At 36.2% G+C, this 23,713-nt stretch overlaps 1 protein-coding gene across 1 annotated transcript; it reads left to right on the forward strand.

Annotated features, from left to right (window-relative positions):
• The first annotated feature begins 3,076 nt into the window (after positions 1-3,076).
• On the forward strand, positions 3,077-13,638 carry LOC309497401 (uncharacterized protein). Its single transcript, XM_082167669.1, has 5 exons — positions 3,077-3,126; positions 3,439-3,756; positions 9,192-9,359; positions 11,219-11,400; positions 12,457-13,638. Exons 2-5 carry the CDS (start codon positions 3,528-3,530, stop codon positions 12,919-12,921), a joined length of 1,044 nt encoding a protein of 347 aa, XP_082023795.1. The 5' UTR covers positions 3,077-3,126; positions 3,439-3,527; the 3' UTR covers positions 12,922-13,638.
• Positions 13,639-23,713: the final 10,075 nt, after the last annotated feature.

A 23,713-nucleotide genomic window follows, 5' to 3' on the forward strand; every position in this document is an offset into this window, starting at 1 on the left:
TAGCGAATAAAAGTGGCCCCAGAATGGAGCCCTGTGGGACCCCTTTACAGATTGATACATATTTTGACGTTAGGCCATCAACTTGCGTAGCTTGAGTCCTATCAGCAAGGTAGTTGATAAACCAGCCTACAGAGTGCTGAGACATACCTATACTGATCTCTGGTCTCTGAACTAGTATGCTATGGTCAACAGTGCCAAATGCTTTGGACAGATCAATGAACAGAGACACACAGTGTTTCTTATCATCAAGTGCTTTGACTATATCATTAATTACTTTTATAGCAGCAGTGGTAGTGCTGTGTTTTTTTTTCCTGAAACCAGATTGATGCTTAGATAAAATTGACTGAGCATTTAAATACTCTTTCACTTGTTCACTAACCAAAGATTCCAACACTTTGGCCAATGCTGAAAATTTGGAAATGGGTCTGTAATTATTAGGCAAGGTGGGCAAGGTCACCTCCTTTCAAAAGTGTTTATCTTTAACTTTATAAAGTTAAAGTCTTTGATAATGTTAGTTAATAAAAAATACAGCTGTTCATTGTTTGTTCATGTTAGTTCAGAGTGCATTAACTAATGTTAACAAATACAACCTTTGATTTTAATAATGTATTAGTAAATGATGAAATTAACATTAAATAAGATTAGTTATTGCTGTAAAAGCATTGTTCATTCTTAGTTCATGTTAACTAAGGTAGTTAACTAATGTTTACTAATTAACCTTATTGTAAAGTGTTACCCACATATATTTTTTAATACGACTGAATTTGTATTTAACATGATCACAATTTATTAAAAGCATTGTAAGTTAGTAATTAAAACAATATATTGATTTTAATTTTGTAAGACACTTTTTGTGTGTGTGTGTGTGTGTGTGTGTGTGTGTGTGTGTGTGTGTGTGTGTGTGTGTGTGTGTGTGTGTGTGTGTGTGTGTGTGTGTGAGTTGGTAATCATCACGTTGTGGGGACAAAATGTCCCCACAAGGATGGCAATATCCGAAATCCTTGTTCGTGTGGGGACATTTTTTGGTCCCCATGAGGAAAACGTCTTATAAATCAAAAAAGTTATGTTTTTTCGAAAATGTGAAATTGCAGAAAGTTTTCTGTGATGGGTAGGTTTAGGGGTAGGGTTAGTGTAAGGGAATAGAATATACAGTTTGTACAGTATAAAAATCATTATGTCTATGGAAAGTCCCCATAAAAAATGAAAACACTACATGTGTGTGTGTGTGTGTGTGTGTGTGTGTGTGTGTGTGTGTGTGTGTGTGTGTGTGTGTGTGTGTGTGTGTGTTGGTAAGGCCTCAGCGAGGGCCTAAACTATTGTAAAAATATTTACAAACTTTTAATTTATAGTTAATTAATAAATAAAAAATTCATGAACTGACAATAAACATGGAACGTTGATAACATAGCTAACGCTATTCGCTATGGAAAACGCAAGTAATCTTAGTTAGGTGGACATTGTTGCTAATTTATCATCCAAAGCTGGATTTATTTTTCAAAAGAAGACCTACACTAGAGCTTCATTTGGAGCAGAAAGCCAAATTAGAAGTGTTTTATGTACATTTTAGAGTATGTGATGTCACCAACCCGGGACGAAGCTTGTTGTATTCCCTACTTGCCGTTTGTTGTAGTCCTTATACAGCAATTTCTGTAAAAGAAAATATATCTCTCTTTGCATTGAACATTACACACTAACTAAAGTTAAAAAAGTTAACTCATAATCAAGGACCCCATTAAAATATTTGCTTGTGTTTCATCTAAGGTTGAAAGTCTATGATTATACAGTACTGTATATGACTCTGAATGACTAAGGACAAGGGCATGCGTGAAGTACAGCCTTATACTGATTGGTAAACTGCTCTATGTTTTATACACGTCTTAAGAGATATGGTGGACATTCATATTAAATTAGCATTATTAGTTTTTACATCTTGTGTAAGGCTTTAGTTGTATGTAGGACATATATAATTGAAAATACAATTTCTATGTGGTTTTTGCAGCATATAATTTGTCACTTACAATGTTCATTTGGAGTAGATAGGAATCACATGTTAACAAAACTTTTCCAAGGCTCCCAACCTTGACTGGGCTAGACCATCCCAAGATAAACTACAGGGACTGTAACTTGACAGACAGTAAGCTGTATATATGATGTTCTTACTATTGTTCATGTTACATATTTAAATTACTTGTAAAAGAGCATTGACTGTCTACTCACTGATTTCTTGATTTTTCCCCTTTCTTAAGATCATACAAATAAAAAAATCTAAAATGTAATCAATCTGACAGACTCGGGCAGATATCATATTCATGGATGAGCTAATGTATTAAAGTTTTATTAATGTTATGTCAAATATATACAAATAATTAAAGAAATGGCTTTATGTATTGATGAAATACATATTTAAATACATGTTGTCCAATGATGTGCTGAAAATATTATAGGAAATATAGGAAACTTTTAAAGACTATGAGACTTTGTCTTGCAAATAGTGACCAATGTGATGAAACAAAAACAAAATAAGACTTTATATGTGTGTCAGTATTGAAATGCATATTAATGTCAGTTTCCTTCCTGATATTAAAAATGGCGACAAATCAAGTTCCTTTGAGTCTCAAAATACCTGAAATAGATATAAAATGTCAAAAAAAATATGATTGTCATTATGTCATCAGTAGATTTATTTTCATGAAATCTTCATAATTTTAACAGTGATTGACAGTTTGTGGCACTTTTCCCATTTTAAAGCCATAAACTAATAATTATTATAGCCATAAGCCATAAGAAAAATAGGGGTTAGGGTCTCGAACTGTATTTGCATATATATCTAGACCGCAGCATCTGTTTTTACGTCCCCAAATTCAAGGCCTATTAAAATGATAGTTTAAGTTTGTTATATTATTTAAGACTTTTTATGGTGTGTGTGTATATATATATATATATATATATATATATATATATATATATATATACACACAGTATTATATTTTTTCGAAGTAAATTTCTATGCACTCTTGTGATTTCAGGCGCAGCAGCGTGTGAACAGGACTTTTATTTTGGTCTTGATTTATGACGTCATAAGGTTGCGTCGAGCTCCTGCATCTGCTATAATTCGGCTGGAGAAAGGTTTGTGTTTTAAGCGTTTAAGATGTTTAAAGCGATATAAACTGTTTAAAGCGACGCAGAATGTATTATGTATTATTAAATGTAATATTGCATTGCTTTATCTAACATTTATTGAAGTCGTGTGAGCAAAGTAATGATTAAGAACACACGAGTTCAAAAGTTGCGTCTTATTTCGCACCCTTTATCGTAAAACAGTGTCATAAACACGAATTCAGTCACTGGTAAGTAGTGATGAAAGCTTTTCAAAAGTCCGAGTCAATTGAATCAAATACTTTGCAAAATGATTCTTTATGTTGTTCTCATCTTAAACAGGACAAATACACAGAGAAACTGGTGAAGAACTGAGATCCACGCGACTCACTATTATACAGACAACGTTTATTAAAGAGGAGAGTGAAGACATGAAGGTTGAAGAAACATTCAGAGTAAAACAAGAAGAAACCGAGCAACAAACAAAGATTGCTTTTATTAAAGAGGAGAGTGAAGATGTGAAGATTGAAGAAACATTTGGAGTAAAACAAGAAGAAACTGAGGAACACACAAAGATTGCGTTTATTAAAGAGGAGAGTGAAGACATGAAGATTGAAGAAACATTCAGAGTGAAACATGAAGAAACTGAGGAACAAACAGGTTAGTTTCATTCTCAGAAATGAACTCACTCATTTGATCCTTATTAAAATGTCCAGCTCTACAGAAATGAATGATAATTTTAAAGATTGTCACTAATATATATATATAAAATGTATATATTTTGTATTTTAAGGGGGATTTTATTAAATATCCCCTATACTAAATATTTACTCATAAGTTAAACACCGTTTATCATCTGCAATACCAAGTTGTAACCACTAGATGGCTTTATAGCATAGGCTATAGCCTAAATATAAACAGTTGCTGCTGAATGACAGCATAAGACAAAGTACATTACTTGTATTATGTTATTCATTTGGATACATGTAACCTGTCCTACTCGACCTGCTCCAAACGAGATTCGAACCGGTGTGGTGAAGTGCTGAGTCCCAGCTTAGGACCCCAGTAGTATGCCTGATCTAAAGCTGTTCTTGCGATTCTTAATGTAATTAATCAAACTTTAATTCATGTAATCTTTTATTTTTATCCTGAATATTTATATACTTAAAGTTAAAGAAATTGCATTTTTAAGGTATGTTTTGTGATGTTGTTAAAAAAAAAAAAAAGATCTCTAATCATTTCAGATAGCTGTATGCTATGCTACTATCTAAGCTAACTAAAAAAAAACACAAAGAATGAGATGTTTAATTTCACAATCTATAGCTTTGGTTATATACTAGAATATGAAACAAAAGTTAAAAGATATTAATGGTCGTTATAACATAGTTCAAACGACTTGTATGATAAAGTGATATCTGAACTGTAACCAGGCACTAAAGCAATTACCCATAAATTGTGATTTGAACCAATCGGATTGCTTGGGTCCTAAGGTAAGACTCATCTCTTCACCAGGGAGGCGGGTGCCTATAGACTTCAGGCGCTAGCGTCAGTCACTAGCTAGGGGAAGTGAGGTCTACATGCACAGCTCTTCCTGGCCTACGTCCATTAAATAGGCCTATATAATATTGAGACATTCTTAAAGACTACCTTTCATACTTTGTAATTTTAACATCTAGCGTTGAGGTTGCGAATTGCGAATTACGGTGGCCGACAGGAAAACATGTCGTCGTCTGAGACAGCAGCGAGTAGCCAGTTAAGCAATGAGGTTTCTTTACAAAGATAAATTATTCAGCAAAACGATATGTTTAGAGGTCGACCGATAGTGGATTTTACCGATAACGATAGTTAGGTTGGGCCATGCTTGCCGATAACCGATTAATCAACCGATAGTTTTTAAAATTGATACTGGATAAAAACAAACATAACACTCCAAGTAAAACAGTGCTGAACTTTATTATAAAAATAATAAAACTGTATTGAACCATGAAAACATGCTAAATGAAATAAATATATAATATGAATAAATATTGAAGTCAATAAAAGACATTCATTCAAACTGAAACAAAAAGTAATACTCTAAATAACAAATAAAACCAGTAACATTCAAAATGTAACTATTAAACTGTTATTTTTCAAGCCAACTTAATGAATAAAAAAGTAACAAAATTTGATTGGTATAATATTTGAGCAATACAATTGCACCTTGATCATTCATGTTAGTTTGATAGTGCATTAACTATGGTTAACAAATAAAAACCTTAATTTAAAAATGTATTAGTACATGTTAATGAACAAATAATGAACAATCCTTATACAGAAGTTATTAACCTTAGTTAATGTTACATATGGAATTTTATTGTAAGTGTTATCATTTCATATAAATCCAAACAGTCATGCTTAAATATCTACAATGCCAGAGCATTGAGATGACATAAATATTAAATGTATAATCTCACACTTTTGCTTCTATTTTATAAACACTTGATGATTATCTAATCAAAATAACAAAACATGTATTAAAGTGATGACGAAAAAATAACTGAAATCTAATGCTTTTCTGATTTGTTTATGTTTCTGTCGGCTGTCTGAACATATCAGTTTGCTATCTTACGTCTCTAGCTTTAAATATGCAACTTCTCTGCATATTAAATGCATAAAAGTGACCAGCTGGATATAAACTAATGCAAATAGAGGTAACAATTGTGACATTAAACATTCGGGTCGGACTTACGTTTATTTTTGTCAGTGTTTTAACCGCTTGAGGTACTACTAATGTTAGCGTCCTCTCAGCCTCGAAGGCAAACAAACATACTGTTGTGCTGTTCTTTCTCTACTAATGCAGCATTTAGTCAACAAATTAATCACTTTATAATGATATGACAAAATGTACTGTATACATAGGCTACCTTTTAGCTGTCGGTGCTTTAAACGCGCATCTGATGTCAGCGCTCTCCACGCAGCGTGTGCTCTCAGTGCAGCACGCAGCATCACGTGTCGAAATAAACAACACGAGGCATCAGCGATAGTTTTTATTACACCTCTAGAGGCCGCTCTTGTACTGCATGATGCCAGCAGACCCTTCTCAGCTCTCTCTTACTGTGTAATGAATGACAGCAGCGCGCGCTTCTCAGCCGCTCCAGCAACGGACGCAACCAGGAAAAACTATCGGTATGTATTTTTGCCAATAACGATTGTTCCACCAATCAACTATCGGTGCCGATTAATCGGCAAAACCGATGAATCGGTCGACCTCTAGATATGTTATTGCGAATATTATTGTTACTTGTTCATTGTGTCAGTGTTTTATTCACTGAGTTTAGCTATCTTCTTTGCACGAAGAACAACATAGTGACGAAACACGCAGAGATGGGGCTGTCGCGATAACCGCAATATTGTAGTACCGCGCTACTGACAAGCCAACCGCGATTTTCGTGTCTTAAGGCAATGCCCTTCTTGTTTTGAACTTCGCGCATGTGTATTGAATGTTAAATAAGTTAATGATAACAGGGCTGTTTATCATGGTGATTTGTACAGAGGCTTCGTGGATTTGCACACAAGCCTAAATAGACAGTGAATGAGAGAGATCGACTGAGCGCGTGCGATTGGGTCTTGATGTCTTTGAGGTCAAGTCATATATATTCGTGATAAGGTTGCCGTGCCCATGGAAAGCAACATATTTGTCTTATCCTTTTAACGTTTAAGGGTATTTTCCATGAATGGCGTCAGTGGTCAGCATCCACAGCGCGAGGAAGCCACGGGAAAAAAATCTGCGAGTCACGCATTGAATCAATGCCATTGGTCTCTATTGAGTGAGCATCAGCATCAGCGTTACCCCTTGCTGGTCAGCTGAGCCTTGAAAAGTGGAGCTCAAAGTTAAAAATAATTAACACCTTGTTTCATTACATCTATCTTTTAATGAATCAGCGTTTTTGAACGTGTTCATTGAATGAACGGTTTAACGACTCTAGGGCTGCAACAAACGATTATTTTGATAATCGATTAATCTAATTATTATTAGAGCGATTAATCAACTAATCGTCGATTATTTCGCCGACTAATCATTAAGTTTGGAACGATTATTCAGCTTTTTCAATTAGTTAAAACACTGAGTTATACATATTCTAACTATAATATAAAAAAAGAAAATCACTTCAGCTTTCGAAATGGTTGTTTTAATGAACTTTGAGACAACTAAACAGGGTTGTGTTTCCCAAAAGGATCGTAAGCCTAAGTAGATCGTAGAACCATTGCCACCAATGGTATCTACAATCAACTTAGCTCAAGATGTTTTTGAGAAACGCAGCCCAGGTCATTCTCTTTAAGTGTTCAGATTTCTGTCCAACTCAAATCACACACAAATGCTCCAAGCATTAGTTAAATATTCTGTTCTCTTTCAATAGAAAAAAATAATTAGCTGCATTACAGACAAACTTAAACTGCAAACAATTATTATAAGAATAAAAAAATAAAATAAAAAAATTGACATGACAATTGAGCTGAGCTGACAGAGACACTCATTCACCTTTTAATTTACAGAATAAAAAAGTAACTGACATGATATTCTTCATAACATCTCCTTTTGTAAGTCTTCATGAATATGGAACAAAATACAGGGAAGTGATAAGACTGTAATACCTAATAGTGTTACAATAATAAAAACAGCCCCGACTCCTAAGCTCGATCAAGCTTTATTCTATGCAAAAATAAATCATCACATTACTGTAATTATATTATTATTGTTAATATTATTGCTATTATTAGTAGTATTGCATTCTCTAAAAAGAGATTTACTGCTAGTTATTTAGCTCCAGCTGGAGAACATTCACCTCTCACCGGCTCGTCTCGTGCCGGGTTTTTCCTCTTTAAGTGCTTTAAACATGCATGTTGTGCTCCCGTGAAAAGCAAGTTCCGCCTTGCATGTATTGCACACGACAGCATTCTTGGTTTGAAGTTTTGTGAAACTTTCACACACCTTGCTAGTTCGGATTCGTTTGCACTCCGTCATAATTCGCGCTGTGTTTTCTTCTACCGCAATAGCATTTGTAACGGCTGCATTTCACTCTAGCGCTACAGCACCGTAGCGGTCAAATCGCGATATTGCAGGCCCTTACATTAGGTCATGTGGGATCACACGACTACTCGACAACAAAGATATTTGTCGACAATTTTTTATTGTCGACTAATCGTTTCAGCCCTAAATGACTCACTCAAAAACAGTCCGTTGCCATAATGTAACTGCGCGCTGAGTGACAGCCTTTCAATGCGCAGAGATGCTGTTTAGTTTCGGCTACATTGGTTACTGAAAATGTCCTCGTTTTTGTGCCTGCTGACCACATCGTAACACTTATTTATATAGCAATAAATATAAATAAATGAAATTAAATAAATGTGATAATACCGCATATCGCGCTATTAAGCCACTCAAAATTACCGCAAGGTAAATTCCTTCACCGCGACAGCTCTACACAGAGAAGTTTGTCCGTTTAGGGCCACTGTAGAAACATGTCAGCGCAAAATGTACAATTTCAATGTAAGGGGAACCGTGGTGTATGTAGATAGAAATGGCTTATTCTAAGGTAATAAAAACATAACGGTTCATTATGTAAGGTCTTTGTACACCACTGAAAACATAGTTATGTATATGATATTGCATTTCTGTCAACAGATCCTCCTAAATATTACACAATGCACCTTAAAATGTTGATTTGATGATTTGTCAGTTGTTGCATTATTATTGCAGTCAAATCTGGCTCAGAATCTTGTTACTCATACTAGCTCCTAATAGTATGATCAGTCACACGAACATAATCAGAAATATAGCTGCAAGCAGCAGTTATCGGGGCCAAGCACAAATAAAGCCCGGGACACACCAAGCTGACGGTTTGCCGGGTGTTTTTTGAGCGTCGGTCAGCTTAAGTTTTCTCGGACGCCTTCAGCTGTTTTTCAGCCGATTCTGCATGTCCAATCGTGGCGGAGCTCGTCGGAGAGAAAGAGAATGAGCGCGCGAGAGAAGAACTGAGCTGAAGAAAGCAAACAAACAACGAAGTAAAGAGGGAACTCACTCACTTGTCACTCTTGTCATCTCATTTGACCAGAGGATTATTTTAATAACATGGCTTTGTGGAATCAAGACGTCGAAGACCAGCTAGTCACCATGATCCAGGAAAGGCCGCCTCTGTATGACATTACAGAGAAACTGTATGCCAACAGAGTGGTGAAAACTGAACTCTGGCGTGAGATCGAAGAAAAACTTGTTATATCAGGTAAGTTTTTCTTTTTGGCTATTGAAGTCGTTAGCAAAAACTGCTCGTTATTGTTCACCAGTCATGAACAGTTGTATTGTTTTGTGCTTGCTTGTTTAATCCGTACTGTAGCAACCAGAAGAGCAAAAATTACCCTTGCTGGCACCAGTGTTGGGTGTAATGCATTACTTAATCCTTCCCTCGCGTTTTGTAATAAATCCTTCCCTCGTGGGTCAAAATTACCCGAAGCCATAAAATTATACCAACATTTTTTTTTGTCCAGAAACTTTGTATATAATATAATATTATATCTTATTTTAGATTTAGATAAAAAAAATTATGCTTTTTTTGGGGGGAGATTTTTATTTTTTCCCCTTTAAATTAATAATTGAATCAATTAATAATAAATAGTAATTTAAGCACATTCCTCACATTCTTTCAAATTAAAAGGTTTATTCATGAACTTGTGAGTTATTTTGAATTTGATTCAGCTCAAAATATCTTGGATTGGGTCTCTTTCCTGATCTTTTGTGGAAAAATAATAATATAACATGTTTCGTGACTCTTGCCATTAGATGGCCTTATAGCACTATATGGAGCAAATGAGCTGTTTCACCTGTGTCCTAAAGTCTAAAGCCTAATTTTTGGTAAAGTTTTAGCATTTTTAGTTTGAATTGAGCATATTTAAGTTTTTTTATGTGTACTAGGGCTTTGACTTTTGCCCAAAAATCATATTCGAAATTCGTTTGTATATTAATATTTAAATATATTTGAATATTTATTAATAATATTTTGACCATTAAAATGCCTTCAAGTAAGACCTATATTGGTATCAAACTTAAGTTGTATATGTTCTGTCCACCATAGGGTAGTGTGTCAGTCAATGTCAATGGGCAGGCAATGATGTTTTCAGAAGAAAAATACTCACATTTTTTTTTTTTTTTCTGTTTGTTTGGTAACCCAAAGTAGCGCCACACGTTGCTTTTTAATTTGTCAGGAGTGTAGATTTCGTTGGGGCAGCCATTGTTTTGGTATACAAAATAGGCGCTAACCAGGACGCTAACGTCACCTACTGGAGCCCAGATGACCAATAATAGCCTTGCTAATGAGCTCACGATTCACAACTTCACCAGGCGTCAAAAAGCCTTGGAATCTGAATTGAAAACAACGTTTACAAGCAAACACATTTACAAAAAATAATGCCAATAACTGGTTCGAATATTAAAGGGTGCCTAATATTCGTTCGAATATCATAATTTTTGTAAAATATTCGAATTATATAAGAATAACGAAGTTCGGAGTCAAAGCCCTAATGTGTACTGAAGAATTCCTCGCATTCCATTCATTCCTTGGGGGTCAAATTGACCCCTGAGGGAAGGATTTGTTACTTTTAAAAATTTCAACCACAAAACACCTCAAATCCATGAAAATTGTGTATTCGTGGTTCAAGTGCGACAAAAGTCATTGGGTCTTGGACCCCTCTGATGAACACTCAATTTTTAAATTTTAAAAAATAAATACGTTTCCAGGTCAAAATGACCCGAGGGAAGGATAAGATGTAATTACTTACTTCTTGAAAAAGTAGTAAGGGATTGCTCTTAATTCTGTAAGTGAATTACAGTTACTTGTGATGTAAATGCATTACATTACATAGACCATTCTACATAAAACAATAGTGAATTTAACATAAAAATTGAACGTGTAATGTTAAAATGTATGTTCTCGATGTGAACCTGCTCCCTTCAAATACTTTGGCCAGTTCAAGAACAATTTATGCAATGTTGTTTGAAAGAATACCAACACTGGTTGGCACTGCATTTATCCTTTAATTAGTCATGTTAAGTATGCATTTGCTTACAAAACTGAACTTTGTCTTTCAGCAATACAGCTTAAGAAGCGGTGGGAATCTCTGAGAACACAATACACACGCTACAAGAAGCGTGAAGCCTCAGCGAGTTCAGGTGCACAGAGGACGGGCAGGCAACACTGGATCCTGACACGGCTACAGTTTTTGGAACCCCACACCAAAAGAAAGGAAACCATGTCCAAGCTAGCTATCAGGGTAATATATATATATATATATATTTATTAATTTGGGTTAAAGGGAAATACACATCACATCTAGCTTATTTCATTTACTTCCTGTAATTAGCTTCGGAACAAAGCATCAACAAAATGTCAACAATGTAAATACAAATTGGCAAAATATGGCCACTGATTATCCAGGTGATGGTTAATAGCACTTTATTGACATGCAGCCTTTCATGTTAACTTGGTTTAGTTCTTGGTTTAGTTCCAGTTTGTCATCCACAATGTTCCATTAAGTGCATCTGAATAAAGCCATAATAATCACATTGACCAAGTGGCGTAGCGGACGGGCACGCTTTGTTGGAGGGATTAGTTAGATTAGCCTCCTCATTTCAAAAACAACTTGTTTTACACTAAATACTTCTCTTCTTATTTTTCACTACTTATGGACCACAAGAAAAATATTAAGAAAATAAATTAAAGCAATTATATACCGTTATCAGCCCGTTGAAGTAGATTCAGCTCAGATTTCATTGTCTCTGAGAGAATATGTAGCCTACCGTTAATGTAGCGTCAGATGTTTTTACTTTCACTTTCTGTAGTGAATAATTGACGGGTTTGAGACTTCTTCACTGGCACAACTCTAGAGCAAATTTTGCACTTAGCAGTGTGATATCGACTGGCTCACCTTCATGGTTTAGAATGTAAAAAAAAAATGAAAATTTCATTTTAAAATGATGGGCAGAGATTTAGATTCTGCACGAGCAATTCCCTGTGATAAAATCAAGTAAATTATTAAATAAATGACTAAGTAAACAAGTACGCAAGTCACCCCCCGCCGCCAAGGGGGGCCTCGGACTTGCAGTTCGCAGGAGGGCCCCCATGGATTTGCGCTAATGGTAGCTATTCAAAACCAGCATTTCACACCTGACCTCACCCCAACCAAATATAGGCTAATTTACAGGGTTTTGTTTTTACAGTGCCCTGCAAAATGCCCCATTATTGTTATGATTGCTTGAGTGTTTAGTTCTATAGTGTAACACCCCTCTCATTGTGGATATTTTTTTTGTGGTGGTGTTTTTTTTTATAGGAAACTTTATGTGCTAGTGATTCCAGTTCACCCTCAGATCATGGCCCACACACTGACACCCAGACTAGCACACCTGAAGAGCCCTACCAAAGGCCCTGCAGTCCTCTGGCAGAATGCAGCATCTTTGGAGCTAAATCCACGTCGATTATAGATGACCCTTCGCAAAGCACATTCAGCCGGGGAAGCACTCCGAGGCCTCGTAAGAAGCGTAGCAGGCGGCCCCTAGACGACTCTGCCAGTGACGAGTCATCAGAATTGCTTTGCACCATAGGCAAAATTCTGAAAAGGATAGCGCATCAGGAGGACCACAATGACGCCATTGCAGCATATTGCAAAAACTTTGAGCACAGAATGCGTAGTCTACCACCACATTTACTGCCACACTTTCAACATGAGGTGGACAACTGTCTCTTTAAGTATTCTGTGGCACCAGAACTATCTGCCAGCAATCATACACATCTGTAATGTTTGTGGCAACGAAGATGTGTAACATATTTAACATGTACACAAGTAATTCCTGCCGACTTACATTTTGCATTATTTTGTACCTAATTGTACTTATATGTATGTATATTTCATATTTAAGCTTTTGTCATTCTGTCCATTACACTGCAGATTTTATAATAAAACACTTGACTTGCACACTCACTTGTTAATCAAGATTGAATTGATCGAGATTATGTAATGCAAAAGGTTTTACAAGTTTAGGATCACTTAGGGCTGACACGATATCAGATTTTCACCACACAATTATCATGGCCAGAACAATTCATCATAACAATATTATTGTTTTCTACATTTATTTCCATTATAATTTTTTTTTTTTTACTTATATTGTTTTCAGTCAAAATCATTTGTTTAGAATCTAGAATTTGTCTTAATGTTTTCTATTTTGTGGCCAATGAATCAAAATACAAGTGTAGGGAGACCAAGGTTGCCAAGAAGTGCAGGGTAATCAAACGTTCCCCAAGGGAGATACAATCTTGATAGTTTGTATTTTGCCTCTGTATGAGTGGAGTGAGAAGTTCCTTCAACATGTGGAACTGAACAGGAAAACGCCAAGCAAAAGTTTTAAAGTCTGAGGTTTCGGTTGTCTCCAGCTCTCGACACAGGTTCGGAAAAGCGCCTTGTGCCTGTAGCTGCAGTATCCATGATTTCACCCATTTAGTGTAGTTTCTTTCTTTCTCCAGGGGGGCATCAAGGGCTGACAATGCTAGTGTCATTTAGCAAACATAATTGAAAAAGCTACACGAATCCGTCTGTAATGAGTGCGGCTGATGTATACAAAGGTAAGCAAGCGCTGCTTGCTTTGTAAATACACAGTTCTAGCTCTTCCGGTTTCCCTTTTGATTGCCAAATACAGACTACTGCCACCTGCTGGTATGGGAGAGTTATGTCCTCTCACGCAAGTGCAGAACAGAACGTACATGCTAGTTGGCTGTCGGCTGTAGTCTGTCCGGTGTGTTCAAGTGCAACTTCCGACTACAGTCGGCTTTTAACGCTAGAACTTTGGCGTCGGTTTGGTGTGTCCCTTCAGTTTAACTGCTTCTATTGCTCTTCTCATTTGTTGATGCAGTACATGCTTTTCTTGGCTGGATCATAGCATTCTTGACCTGACTTCCACTTTTCGTTTAACTGTTTTTTAATTATTCTTTGTTTCCCTATGCGGAGGTTGAACCAACTCTAGAGAAAGGCTAATATACTGTAAGTAGCCTAATGTAAGTGTAATTAATCAACTAAGCACTTATTTTAAATACGACTGAATTTGTATTTACATGCTCACAATTTACTAAAAACATTGTAAGGTAGTAATTAAAACAATATATTGATTTGACTTTTGTAAGACACTTTTTATAAAAATTGTTATCCTCAGCCAGGGCCTGAACTATATATATATACAGTACTGTGCAATAGTCTTAGGCCCCCCACCCCCCCAAAAAATGGTTTTAAGTCAGTTATTTATATATTTTGCTGTAGTGTGTCAGTAGGAAATATCAGTTTACATTTCCAAACATTCTTTTTGCCATTAATTGTAATAATCCAGTGAGATTTGTGTATGCACAAGGAGTCTGACAACAGCCGGTATGATCTGATATCACCATCATCGAGTCCGTCTGTGACACAAACTTTTAATTATTACTTTAATAATAATTTTTCAATTAAAAGGCCATCAGTTCTAATGTCATTTTTGGAAATCCTTAAATGGCTATAACCATCTAAATCTTGAGGAAATAAACCCTTTAAATCTGCTAAATATTAGCACCGAAACACATTCAGTGTTTTCCACCAGTGTTTTCCTTTTCCACCAAACACATTCAGCACTGTGATTGGTTGTCCAGCTATTATATTACAGAGGGCCAAGCCATAGCAAGTCAACGAAAGACTAATTTCAAATTACATCCTATCGTCCCCCTAAGTTGGTGGGGATTGTTATCACTAACTTTGACAAGTTTCACCCACTGTGGGGAACAGGATTGGGGGCAAAAACGTTGATGACATAGCCAGGGCTATTCGCTATGGAAAACGCATGTCATCTTAGTTAGGAGGACATTGTTGGTAATTTATCATACATACTGTTTTCGAGATTAACTTTTAATGAAAATCTGGATTTATTTTGTCAAAAGAAGACCTACACTAGAGCTTAATTTGGAGCAGAAAGCCAAATCTTTTGAAAGCATTTCAGCCTGACCAATTACAAGCGATACCCCTGGACGACAACATCAATCAAGAAACTAAAGCTTTACTGCTGGAATTGTTTGCTGTTTGGGTAAGTTATTTAAAATCTAATAGGTCATGTGCCAACTTATTTTATTCAGACTGCCAGTTTAATATATGTTAAGCTTGAGAAAAAAGTCATTTTTCAGACTTATTGATCAATCTGTAAATGTAACACTCATCATGCTACGGTGTAAACTTTCATAGAACTTTTGTATCATATTATAGAACGTAAAATTCACACCCTTGTTTTGTATGGCATTTGAATGTGATTAAAAGCTGTCTGAATTGCCTGTGTATCAGAGTCCTGCACGGGTCCGGGTACCCGACTCGCAAATTTTGCTCAAACGGGTGAAAAATATCCAACTGTGTCGGATACGGACTAAACACGGGTCTGAACACAGATTTAAAACAATCACGTGCAAACGCAAAAATATATGCATATTTTTAGGAACACTTATATGCCTGTATTTGCCTGTATTTCAAGTTGATAAAATAATTTAAGATCCACATCAGTTTATTTGTGCCCACGCCCTCCCAGGAGTCTCTATACCTACTTTCACTTAAAAAAAATGTGTTATAACTGCACTGCGCGTTATCTGCTTGCAGTCGTCGAGATGGATGCTGAGGAGTTGAAGAAAAGAATAGCTAGTGGAGATTGTAAAGTTGTGGACAATACGTCATCAAAAATCAAGTCCAGTGTGTGGGAGAAATTTGGAGTTATCTGGAGAAATTTGGAGTTATCTGAAGAAAACAATATTGTGAAAGGCTTTGCTGCATGCATTTTCGTGTTGGATAGCCGCAAATGTGGAACTTAGTCGCTGAGGAAGCATGCAGATAACTGTTACTGTGGTAACAAACCAAGCAGTTCTATCGAACAGTATCTTTAAATTTAAGTATGTGTGGTGTGCAGGGTGTGTTTGAACCCAAAATTGTCAGATGTAGGCTAGACGAAATTGCGTGGCAAATATAGTGTTGTTGTACAATGGTCTGTTCGATTGGTAAAATGTTGGTTACTCAGTTTTTTGGTAACGTTAGCCATGTTCTTCATGTACCGGCCTTTTGACAGCTTCGGCTGAAGTTGTCCTTGTGTTAATGGTCCTGTAATAACTTATGTATGACCTGGCAATAAACATTTTTGTAAGTGTGTCTATATTGTGATAGTCTAAACTAATTTTATTTCGGTCGGGTGGTCGGTTCAATTTTAAGGATTTTAATTAGTGCTGCTGTCGGAAAACGGGTCGGATGTGGCTTTAAGCACTGCGGGTACGGGCGGGTGCGGATTTATAAAATCGGACCCGTGCAGGACTCTACTGTGTATGTCATACATCGTACTATGTAAATCATATTCAAACGTGTCCCTCGATTTCACACAATTCAGTTTGGCAATATAGTTTATGAAAAGCCCAATTAGTAAAATGTGTATAAGTTTATAAAGCAATAACACGTTAACTAATGTAAGTAATACTTAGTAAAAGTAAAACTTATTCGTCAGAAATTAAACCCTCCGTCAGAAATTAAACCCTCCTTGAATAAAGCCACATCAGTCATTTCTACTTCTGAGGTAAGTTTAAGGCTTATTCCTCACAGCGCGTCTTCCAAAAACAATAAAAAGCAGAGGAGTCTGATTAAGATTGATGCTTTGTTTGAGGTGATGGAGGCGTTTACATGATTACCGTATGAATAGCCTACGCTGCAAATGTCAGGGTTGTCTGAACAAGGGAACATATCAAACACAAAAACGGTTTCACGCCACTCCTTTGTTTCCATGGTCATTGTCAATATGAGTTCATTTGTTTCAGCTGTGTTTGAATAATTATCTCTTTTCAGTTTATTTAAGTTTGTCACTGTTGTGTTAAGATGTGTTTGCACCGCAAGTTTGCCTGCTTTTTGAATTGGAATTAAACCTTTTGAGTCTTTGGAACTGGGTTCTTCTGTCTTCTTCAGATTACCTGCATACATTGTTACAGATGACCGGACCACATAACATGAAATCTGTGGGGGCTTTAACTTAAGTATGGACCACCGGTTGGCTGAGATGGAATCTTGGAAAGAAATTCTGTGCTCCATAAATCAGAACGGCCACAGTATGTAAGCGTATGTGGCCGAATTTGTCCAGTACTGCCATTTAGCATCCTGGGACGACCAATCTCTCATGGATTTGTTTGATATGTTCCTTTGTTCAGTGTCCTGCCACTCATTTGTTTCCATGGTCACTGTCATTATGAGTTCATTTGTTTCAGCGGTGTTTGATTAATTATCTCGTTTCATTTTATTTAAGCTGCACCCTTGCCTGCACGCATTTTTTTTTTTTGCGTGTATATGATACGAAATATACATACATAGCCAATGCTACCCAACAGGTATATTTTGCGTACCAGATGCACATTTTGCGTATTAAGAGCAGCCCAAATAAAAGCAATCGTGCTATAGTCGCACAGTGCCAGAGCGATCGTGAAGCTGTCCATAACTCGAGTCTAGCGCGAGGTTAAGCACTCACAAAACTCCCGTTAAACGGACTACAATGTGACATGAATCTCATACATTGAATCTGCACTTTGTTGTTTATGATGGATGGGAGAATTCACGAGTTTCAAGTCAGAATTCAATCAAGAGAGCGGGCGCGCACTGAACAAAACTCTTCGTTTCAGCAATGATTAATTTGAACTTCTCTGATTGGCCATCACACTCATAAACTAAACGGAAACATGTGCGATTGGTTATAATTCACAACGCTGCAAAACGAAATCTGATGGAAATGTTTATTGTAATTTGTTTAACTGATATTATCACTTAAACATTCTATTATATAAATATTTTGAAACAAATTACAATGACTTTCCCAAAACTTACAAACACCCCCAATTTTATTTTGTATTACTGATCTGCATGATTCACATGGGTCATTATTTTAGGCTGAAATAACTGGAAACTCCGGATTAATCCACAAGAATCACATCCCTGAAGTTTGCCTGCTTTTTGAATCGGAATTAAACCCTTTGAGTTTTTGGAACCTGGTTCTTCTTTCTTCTTCAGATTATCTGCATCCTGCATCATGCATCATTACAGCAAGTGGGTGTGACAACATTAGATGATGAGCTCAGATGGTTTACTACTTGGTTTAAAAAATTACATAATCAGAGAATATTTGTTTTTTGATTTGACTTGCATCATTCAAAATTAGACACCATGCTTTCTAAAGACATATATCTCATGTCTGCATGGCAAGTATACACTGAGTTTCGGTTCATTTTTGTGATGTGTTCCAGAAACTTGTTCACAGAAAAAAAGCATGGTGATTTGTTGTTGTGAATGTACACAAAGAAAAGTAGACCATTTACAGTATCGAATGATGCATTACTCTTATCTGTTCGTCGAAAAATTATTTAAGTATTAATTATCTTAAAAGTATTTTAAGTTCTTTAAGTATTTTAAGTTGCCTTTGGCTTGCTCAGTTGGGGATATTTTGGGGATATTTAATTTAATTTTATCAATCAATAAATTCCTCTTGAAACAAACTTTGTTGTATTATTTTAATTTAATACTGTGAAGCTGCTTTGATACAATCTGTATTGTGAAAAGCGCTATACAAATAAACTTGTCTTGACTTGACTTGACTTGACTTCTTTCTGCTCTTAAAAAATGCAAGTGATCCCCCTGGTTCCTCCACTGACCTCAGAGAGTTAATAACTGCCAGCTTGACAGTTTTGGAGATGTGTCCTAAAGAAAGAGAAGATTTTTGAACAATATTGAGAAGTTCTGAGATTATGCAGCACCTCTTTAAGTAGCTTAGTAAGTACAGCAGGGCTGAAAAACTCAGTTCCTGGAGGGCCACAGTCCTGCAGAGTTTAGTTCCAACTCGGCTCTGACAAAATAAATGAGGGTCTTTCACACCAGAGGAACGTTTTCAGGCACCCGCCATTTTTAAAAAGCCATGTAAATACAGTTGATTGCGTATAGGAACTAGCATACAAGTTATCAATTTTGATGTCTGTTGCTTTGTGGCATTAAACTGGGATTCATTTTTGTCTTTTTTCACCTTAGACCTGATGCCATTGAAAGAGGAGAGTCAAGATCTGAATGAAATGGATGAGAAAGACCAGTACAAGACACATCATGATTTCATAACTGAAGACAAGTCTTTTAGATGCTCAAAGGCTAAAAAAACGTCCTCACAAAAAATGGCTCAAAAGACAGGTACTAAATGTAATTTCACCTGCAGACAGTGTGGAATAAGTTTCAATCAACAAGGAAACCTTAGAGTCCATATGAGAATTCACACTGGAGAGAAGACTTTCACCTGCCAACAGTGTGGAATAAGGTTCAATCAACAAGGAAACCTTAGAGTCCATATGAGAATTCACACTGGAGAAAAGCCTTACACCTGCTCTCAGTGTGGAAAGAGTTTCAGTGTACATGGAAACCTTAAAGTCCACATGAGAGTTCACACTGGAGAGAACCCTTTCACCTGCCAACAGTGTGGAATAAGTTTCAATCAAAAAGAAAGCCTTATAGTCCACATGAGAACACACACTGGAGAAAAGCCTTTCACATGCCAACAATGTGGCATAAGTTTCACTCAAAAAGGAAGCCTTAACAACCACATGAGAATTCACACTGGAGAGAAACCTTATACCTGTCAACTGTGTGGAAAAAATTTCAGCCGAAAAGGAATTCTTGACAGGCACTTGAAAATTCACACTGGAGAAGACCCATAAGGCCCCGATACTTCATTTGGACATGAACTTCATTTGGACCTGATTTTGTTTTATATGACGTCACATCAGTTCGTTCTTCGATTTTGCTTGAAGTATAACGGAACCTTTATACATGCCAAAAGTGTGGATAGAGTTTCAAAAACTCTGAAACAAATCTGATATGTGGCCATTGTCACGACCGGCTTAAAGCTGTGAAACAGTGAACATAGTGAAATCTGTATGGTTGCATAAACGATGACTGATTAACATAAACGAATCTGTAAAACCAAAAACAACATGGTTATCTGTGTCTATAATGACGCTTTTCCACTGCATGGTACGGCTCGGATCACTTTAAATGGTACCACCTCTGCTGAGGTTCCAAGCGTACCGTACCGATACTAAAATGTGACGTGGAAACACTACAGATCACTGATTGGTCAGAGAGAATCGTCATTACAAGCATCATTATATTTACAACATGAGACACCAAACCTGCTAGATTTAAATAGTCAGCAACAGCCACCGCAGTTTTATTTGTTTGCACAAATACATTTTTATTAAACAACTTGCTTGTAATAATAAAAAATAAACTTGAAAAAAGAAATGGCTGGTCAGTAGACGAGGTGCAGCAGACGTTCCTCAAGTTGGTTGCTGAGGAGCGGATCCAGCGAGAGCTTTTCAGCAAATTTAACGATCAGTCTATAATCCCACCCACTTTGAAGCGGTACTAAACTGCAGTGGAAAAGCGCCATAAGTTGCATGAGTGTTAATGTCAAGAGCAATTAACAAGAACTTAACCTGTTTGTGACGTATTCCAGAAAGTTGTTGACGGAAACAGACGGCAGAAAGTGCCTCGTTTGTTTCCTTTATTTTACAAAAGTGCAATGTTTTGTTGGTATTGTGAATGTACACAAATAAAAGTTTCGAATGATGTATTACCCTTATCTGCATGGCCAAAAATTATATTTTAAGTTCTTTCTGTTATCAGGAAAAAGAATCACCCCAGTGCCTCCACTGACCTCAGAGGGTTAATAAGAAATAGAAGATTTTTGAACAATATTGAGAAGAGGTTCTGAGATTACCCAACACCCCTTTATGTAGCTTAGAACATATGGTAGGGCTGAAAAACTCAGTTTAGTTTAGAGGCCTGCACTCCTGCGGGACCCAACGCAACAGAGTGTGGCGTGGGACTAGATATGATGGCCGAATGTTGGTGGTAAGCCACTTGTATACGGGTTGCGGGAGAGTAAAACGATTCGTGGGACTCCCATAAAATAGAAATATCTAAAAAAAGTAAACCTATAAAAACACATAAATTGATATTTATCTATTGCACAAAAGCAAAAAGAACAACTAAAACAAAACAAAAAAAGGTGCCAAGCATAGGCAGTTTCTATGTATAACATGTTTTTTCAGCATTGTGCAATGTAGCCAATCACAGACATTTGTGTTGATTTATTGAATCCAATCCAATCAGATGCATTTAAGATAGATTTTAAAAGTTTTTGTTCAGTGCTGAATTCTTTATGTTGGCAAATCCTCTGATTATAACAAAGTGTAGACTTCGTTCAGCTTCGTTGAAAATAATAGCTTTGTGAGATCACAATGTCAGCTTTTTAGGAATTACTAAAGGAGCACACTTTTAATGTTTTTCGTGTCTGTTTTGATGTCTTTTGCTTTGTGGCATTCAACCCGGGATTTACTTCTGTCTTTTTTCGCCTCAGACCTGATGCTGTTGAAAGAAGAGAGGCAAGATCTGAAAGAAATGGAAGAGAAAGATCAGTACAAGACACATCATGATTTCATAACTGAAGAAAAATCTTTTAGTTGCTCAGAGACTGAAAATCCTACCTCACGAAAAACGGCTCAAAAGACACCAAAGACAGGGACTATAGGTAATTTCACCTGCCATCTGTGTGGACTAAGTTTCAAGAAGCATGGAAATCTTGAAGTCCACATGAGAGTTCACACTAGAAGGAAGCTTTACCCCTGCCAAGAGTGTGGAGTAATTTTCAATCAACAAGGAAACCTTAAACTTCATTCGAGAATTCACACAGGAGAGAAGCCTTTCACCTGCTCTCAGTGTGGAAAGAGTTTCAGGCAAAAAGAAACCCTTAAAAGACACATGAGAATTCACACTGGAGAAAAGCCTTTCACATGCCAACAGTGTGGAATGAGTTTCAATCAACAAGGAAGCCTTAAAGTCCACATGAGAATTCACACCGGAGAAAAGCCTTTCACATGCCAACGGTGTGGAAAGAGTTTCAATCAATACGGAAACCTTAAAGTCCACATTAGAGTTCATTCTGGGGAGAAGTAGAATAAAGAAAAGTAAAGTTAACATTTTTACATTTTTTAAATTGTTCATGTGTAAAACTGATTTAGAAGTTGTAAATGCCCTTAATACAGTATATGTTACCGACACTTTACCAGACCGACACTTTACCAACACTGTCGCTCATGAGATCGCGTTACACAGATTGTTTGTAACAGCAAGATTTATAAATGATTTGAAACATGTTTATGCATGATGAATAGTTTAGACTTTAGATTAAGGGATGCAGAAAAGTTTGTATAATGATTTATTAATGCGTTTACACATCATGTATAACAGGTGTTAAACTATGGAAGCTTATGGATAGCATTCAGTTGAAATGCAATAAGTAAAATGGCAATGCATTTCTGTATTTAAATTTACATTTTACAAATCATACGTGCAACATTTGGAGCATAATGATAATTGAAATTCAATTATATAATTTACATTTGCTATTTCCTACTCTAGTTTTAACATATAATTTAATGTTTTATAAGTTGTAAAATTAAAATGAATATGTATTACAGAAATTATTAGATATGTTTAACATGTTCAAGCAAAAATTGTAGCAAAATGATCATTATTATGAAATTTAAATGAAATGTTATTTTTTAAATTGCATTTACAGTCACAGTTAAGACACTTGCGATTGCATTAAAAGTCCTGCAATGAATGTAGCAAAATTTAATTTGGAATTGAAAATGCATTCCGAGCCGATCACGTCCCCGCCCCGCCCCGCCCCGTCAATCTGTAAGGCATTTATATACGTTTATTCAGTTGAAAATGAATAAATTACTCTTCTTTAAAACACTGCCTTCATTTGTGATTCAAAGGTGAAATGGTCACTGTGTGAATATCGCATGGCTGGAAAAGGCTCTCAGCCAATCAGATTCGAAAACCAGAAAGAACTGTTGTATAAAGTCATTCAACATCCCGTGAAATACCATTGGTGTCAAGGTTATGGAATTGAACTGTAATGTTGATATGACTGAATATTTCAATACGTTTACAGTCTTTTGCAGTTGTAATTAGTATATAGAGTGTATCATTTTTAAAGTGCAATTTCAGCAGTGAATAGCTGTGGTTCAGATAACCCAATAACATAATATTACACTACTTGGGTTTTAATATGAAAAGATCTTGAATATTTGTTTTTTTATTTTAAATTGTTAATAGAGTATGTTGCCTAACTTATAATAAGGCTCTTATACAAAGTGTTTGTAAGCGTTGTGTGTTCCTTGGGGTCAAAGTGACCATGTTGTATCTTTTACATGGAGAGTGACTAAAATAAGTTTTTTACCACAGCAAAGTGAATTTTACATGTGATACTTGACTGTTGTACTTTTATTGTCTCTCTTTATCCCCTTAACTATCCCCCCTCCCCCCTTTTGAGAATATACGTGAAAATCCACTTAAAACTTAAATGATTGTAATTCAAGAATGCTTTGGAATATAGACCTAAGTTTGGTCTTGTTTTAATGAAGACACTCATCTGATTATTATTAAGTGCAAGCACTTCAAAAAA

The sequence above is a fragment of the Leuciscus leuciscus genome (genome assembly GCF_965113295.1).
Source record: "Leuciscus leuciscus genome assembly, chromosome: 4".
NCBI lineage: Eukaryota > Metazoa > Chordata > Actinopteri > Cypriniformes > Leuciscidae > Leuciscus > Leuciscus leuciscus.

Excerpts from the sequence above, each read along its gene's own strand:
- LOC309497401 (XM_082167669.1), top strand. The coding sequence starts at position 3,528 with ATGAAGGTTGAAGAAACATTCAGAGTAAAACAAGAAGAAACCGAGCAA. Across the intron at positions 9,360-11,218 it reads AGAAAAACTTGTTATATCAG|CAATACAGCTTAAGAAGCGG; the intron begins GTAAGTTTTTCT and ends TTTGTCTTTCAG. Across the intron at positions 11,401-12,456 it reads TGTCCAAGCTAGCTATCAGG|GAAACTTTATGTGCTAGTGA; the intron begins GTAATATATATA and ends TTTTTTTTATAG.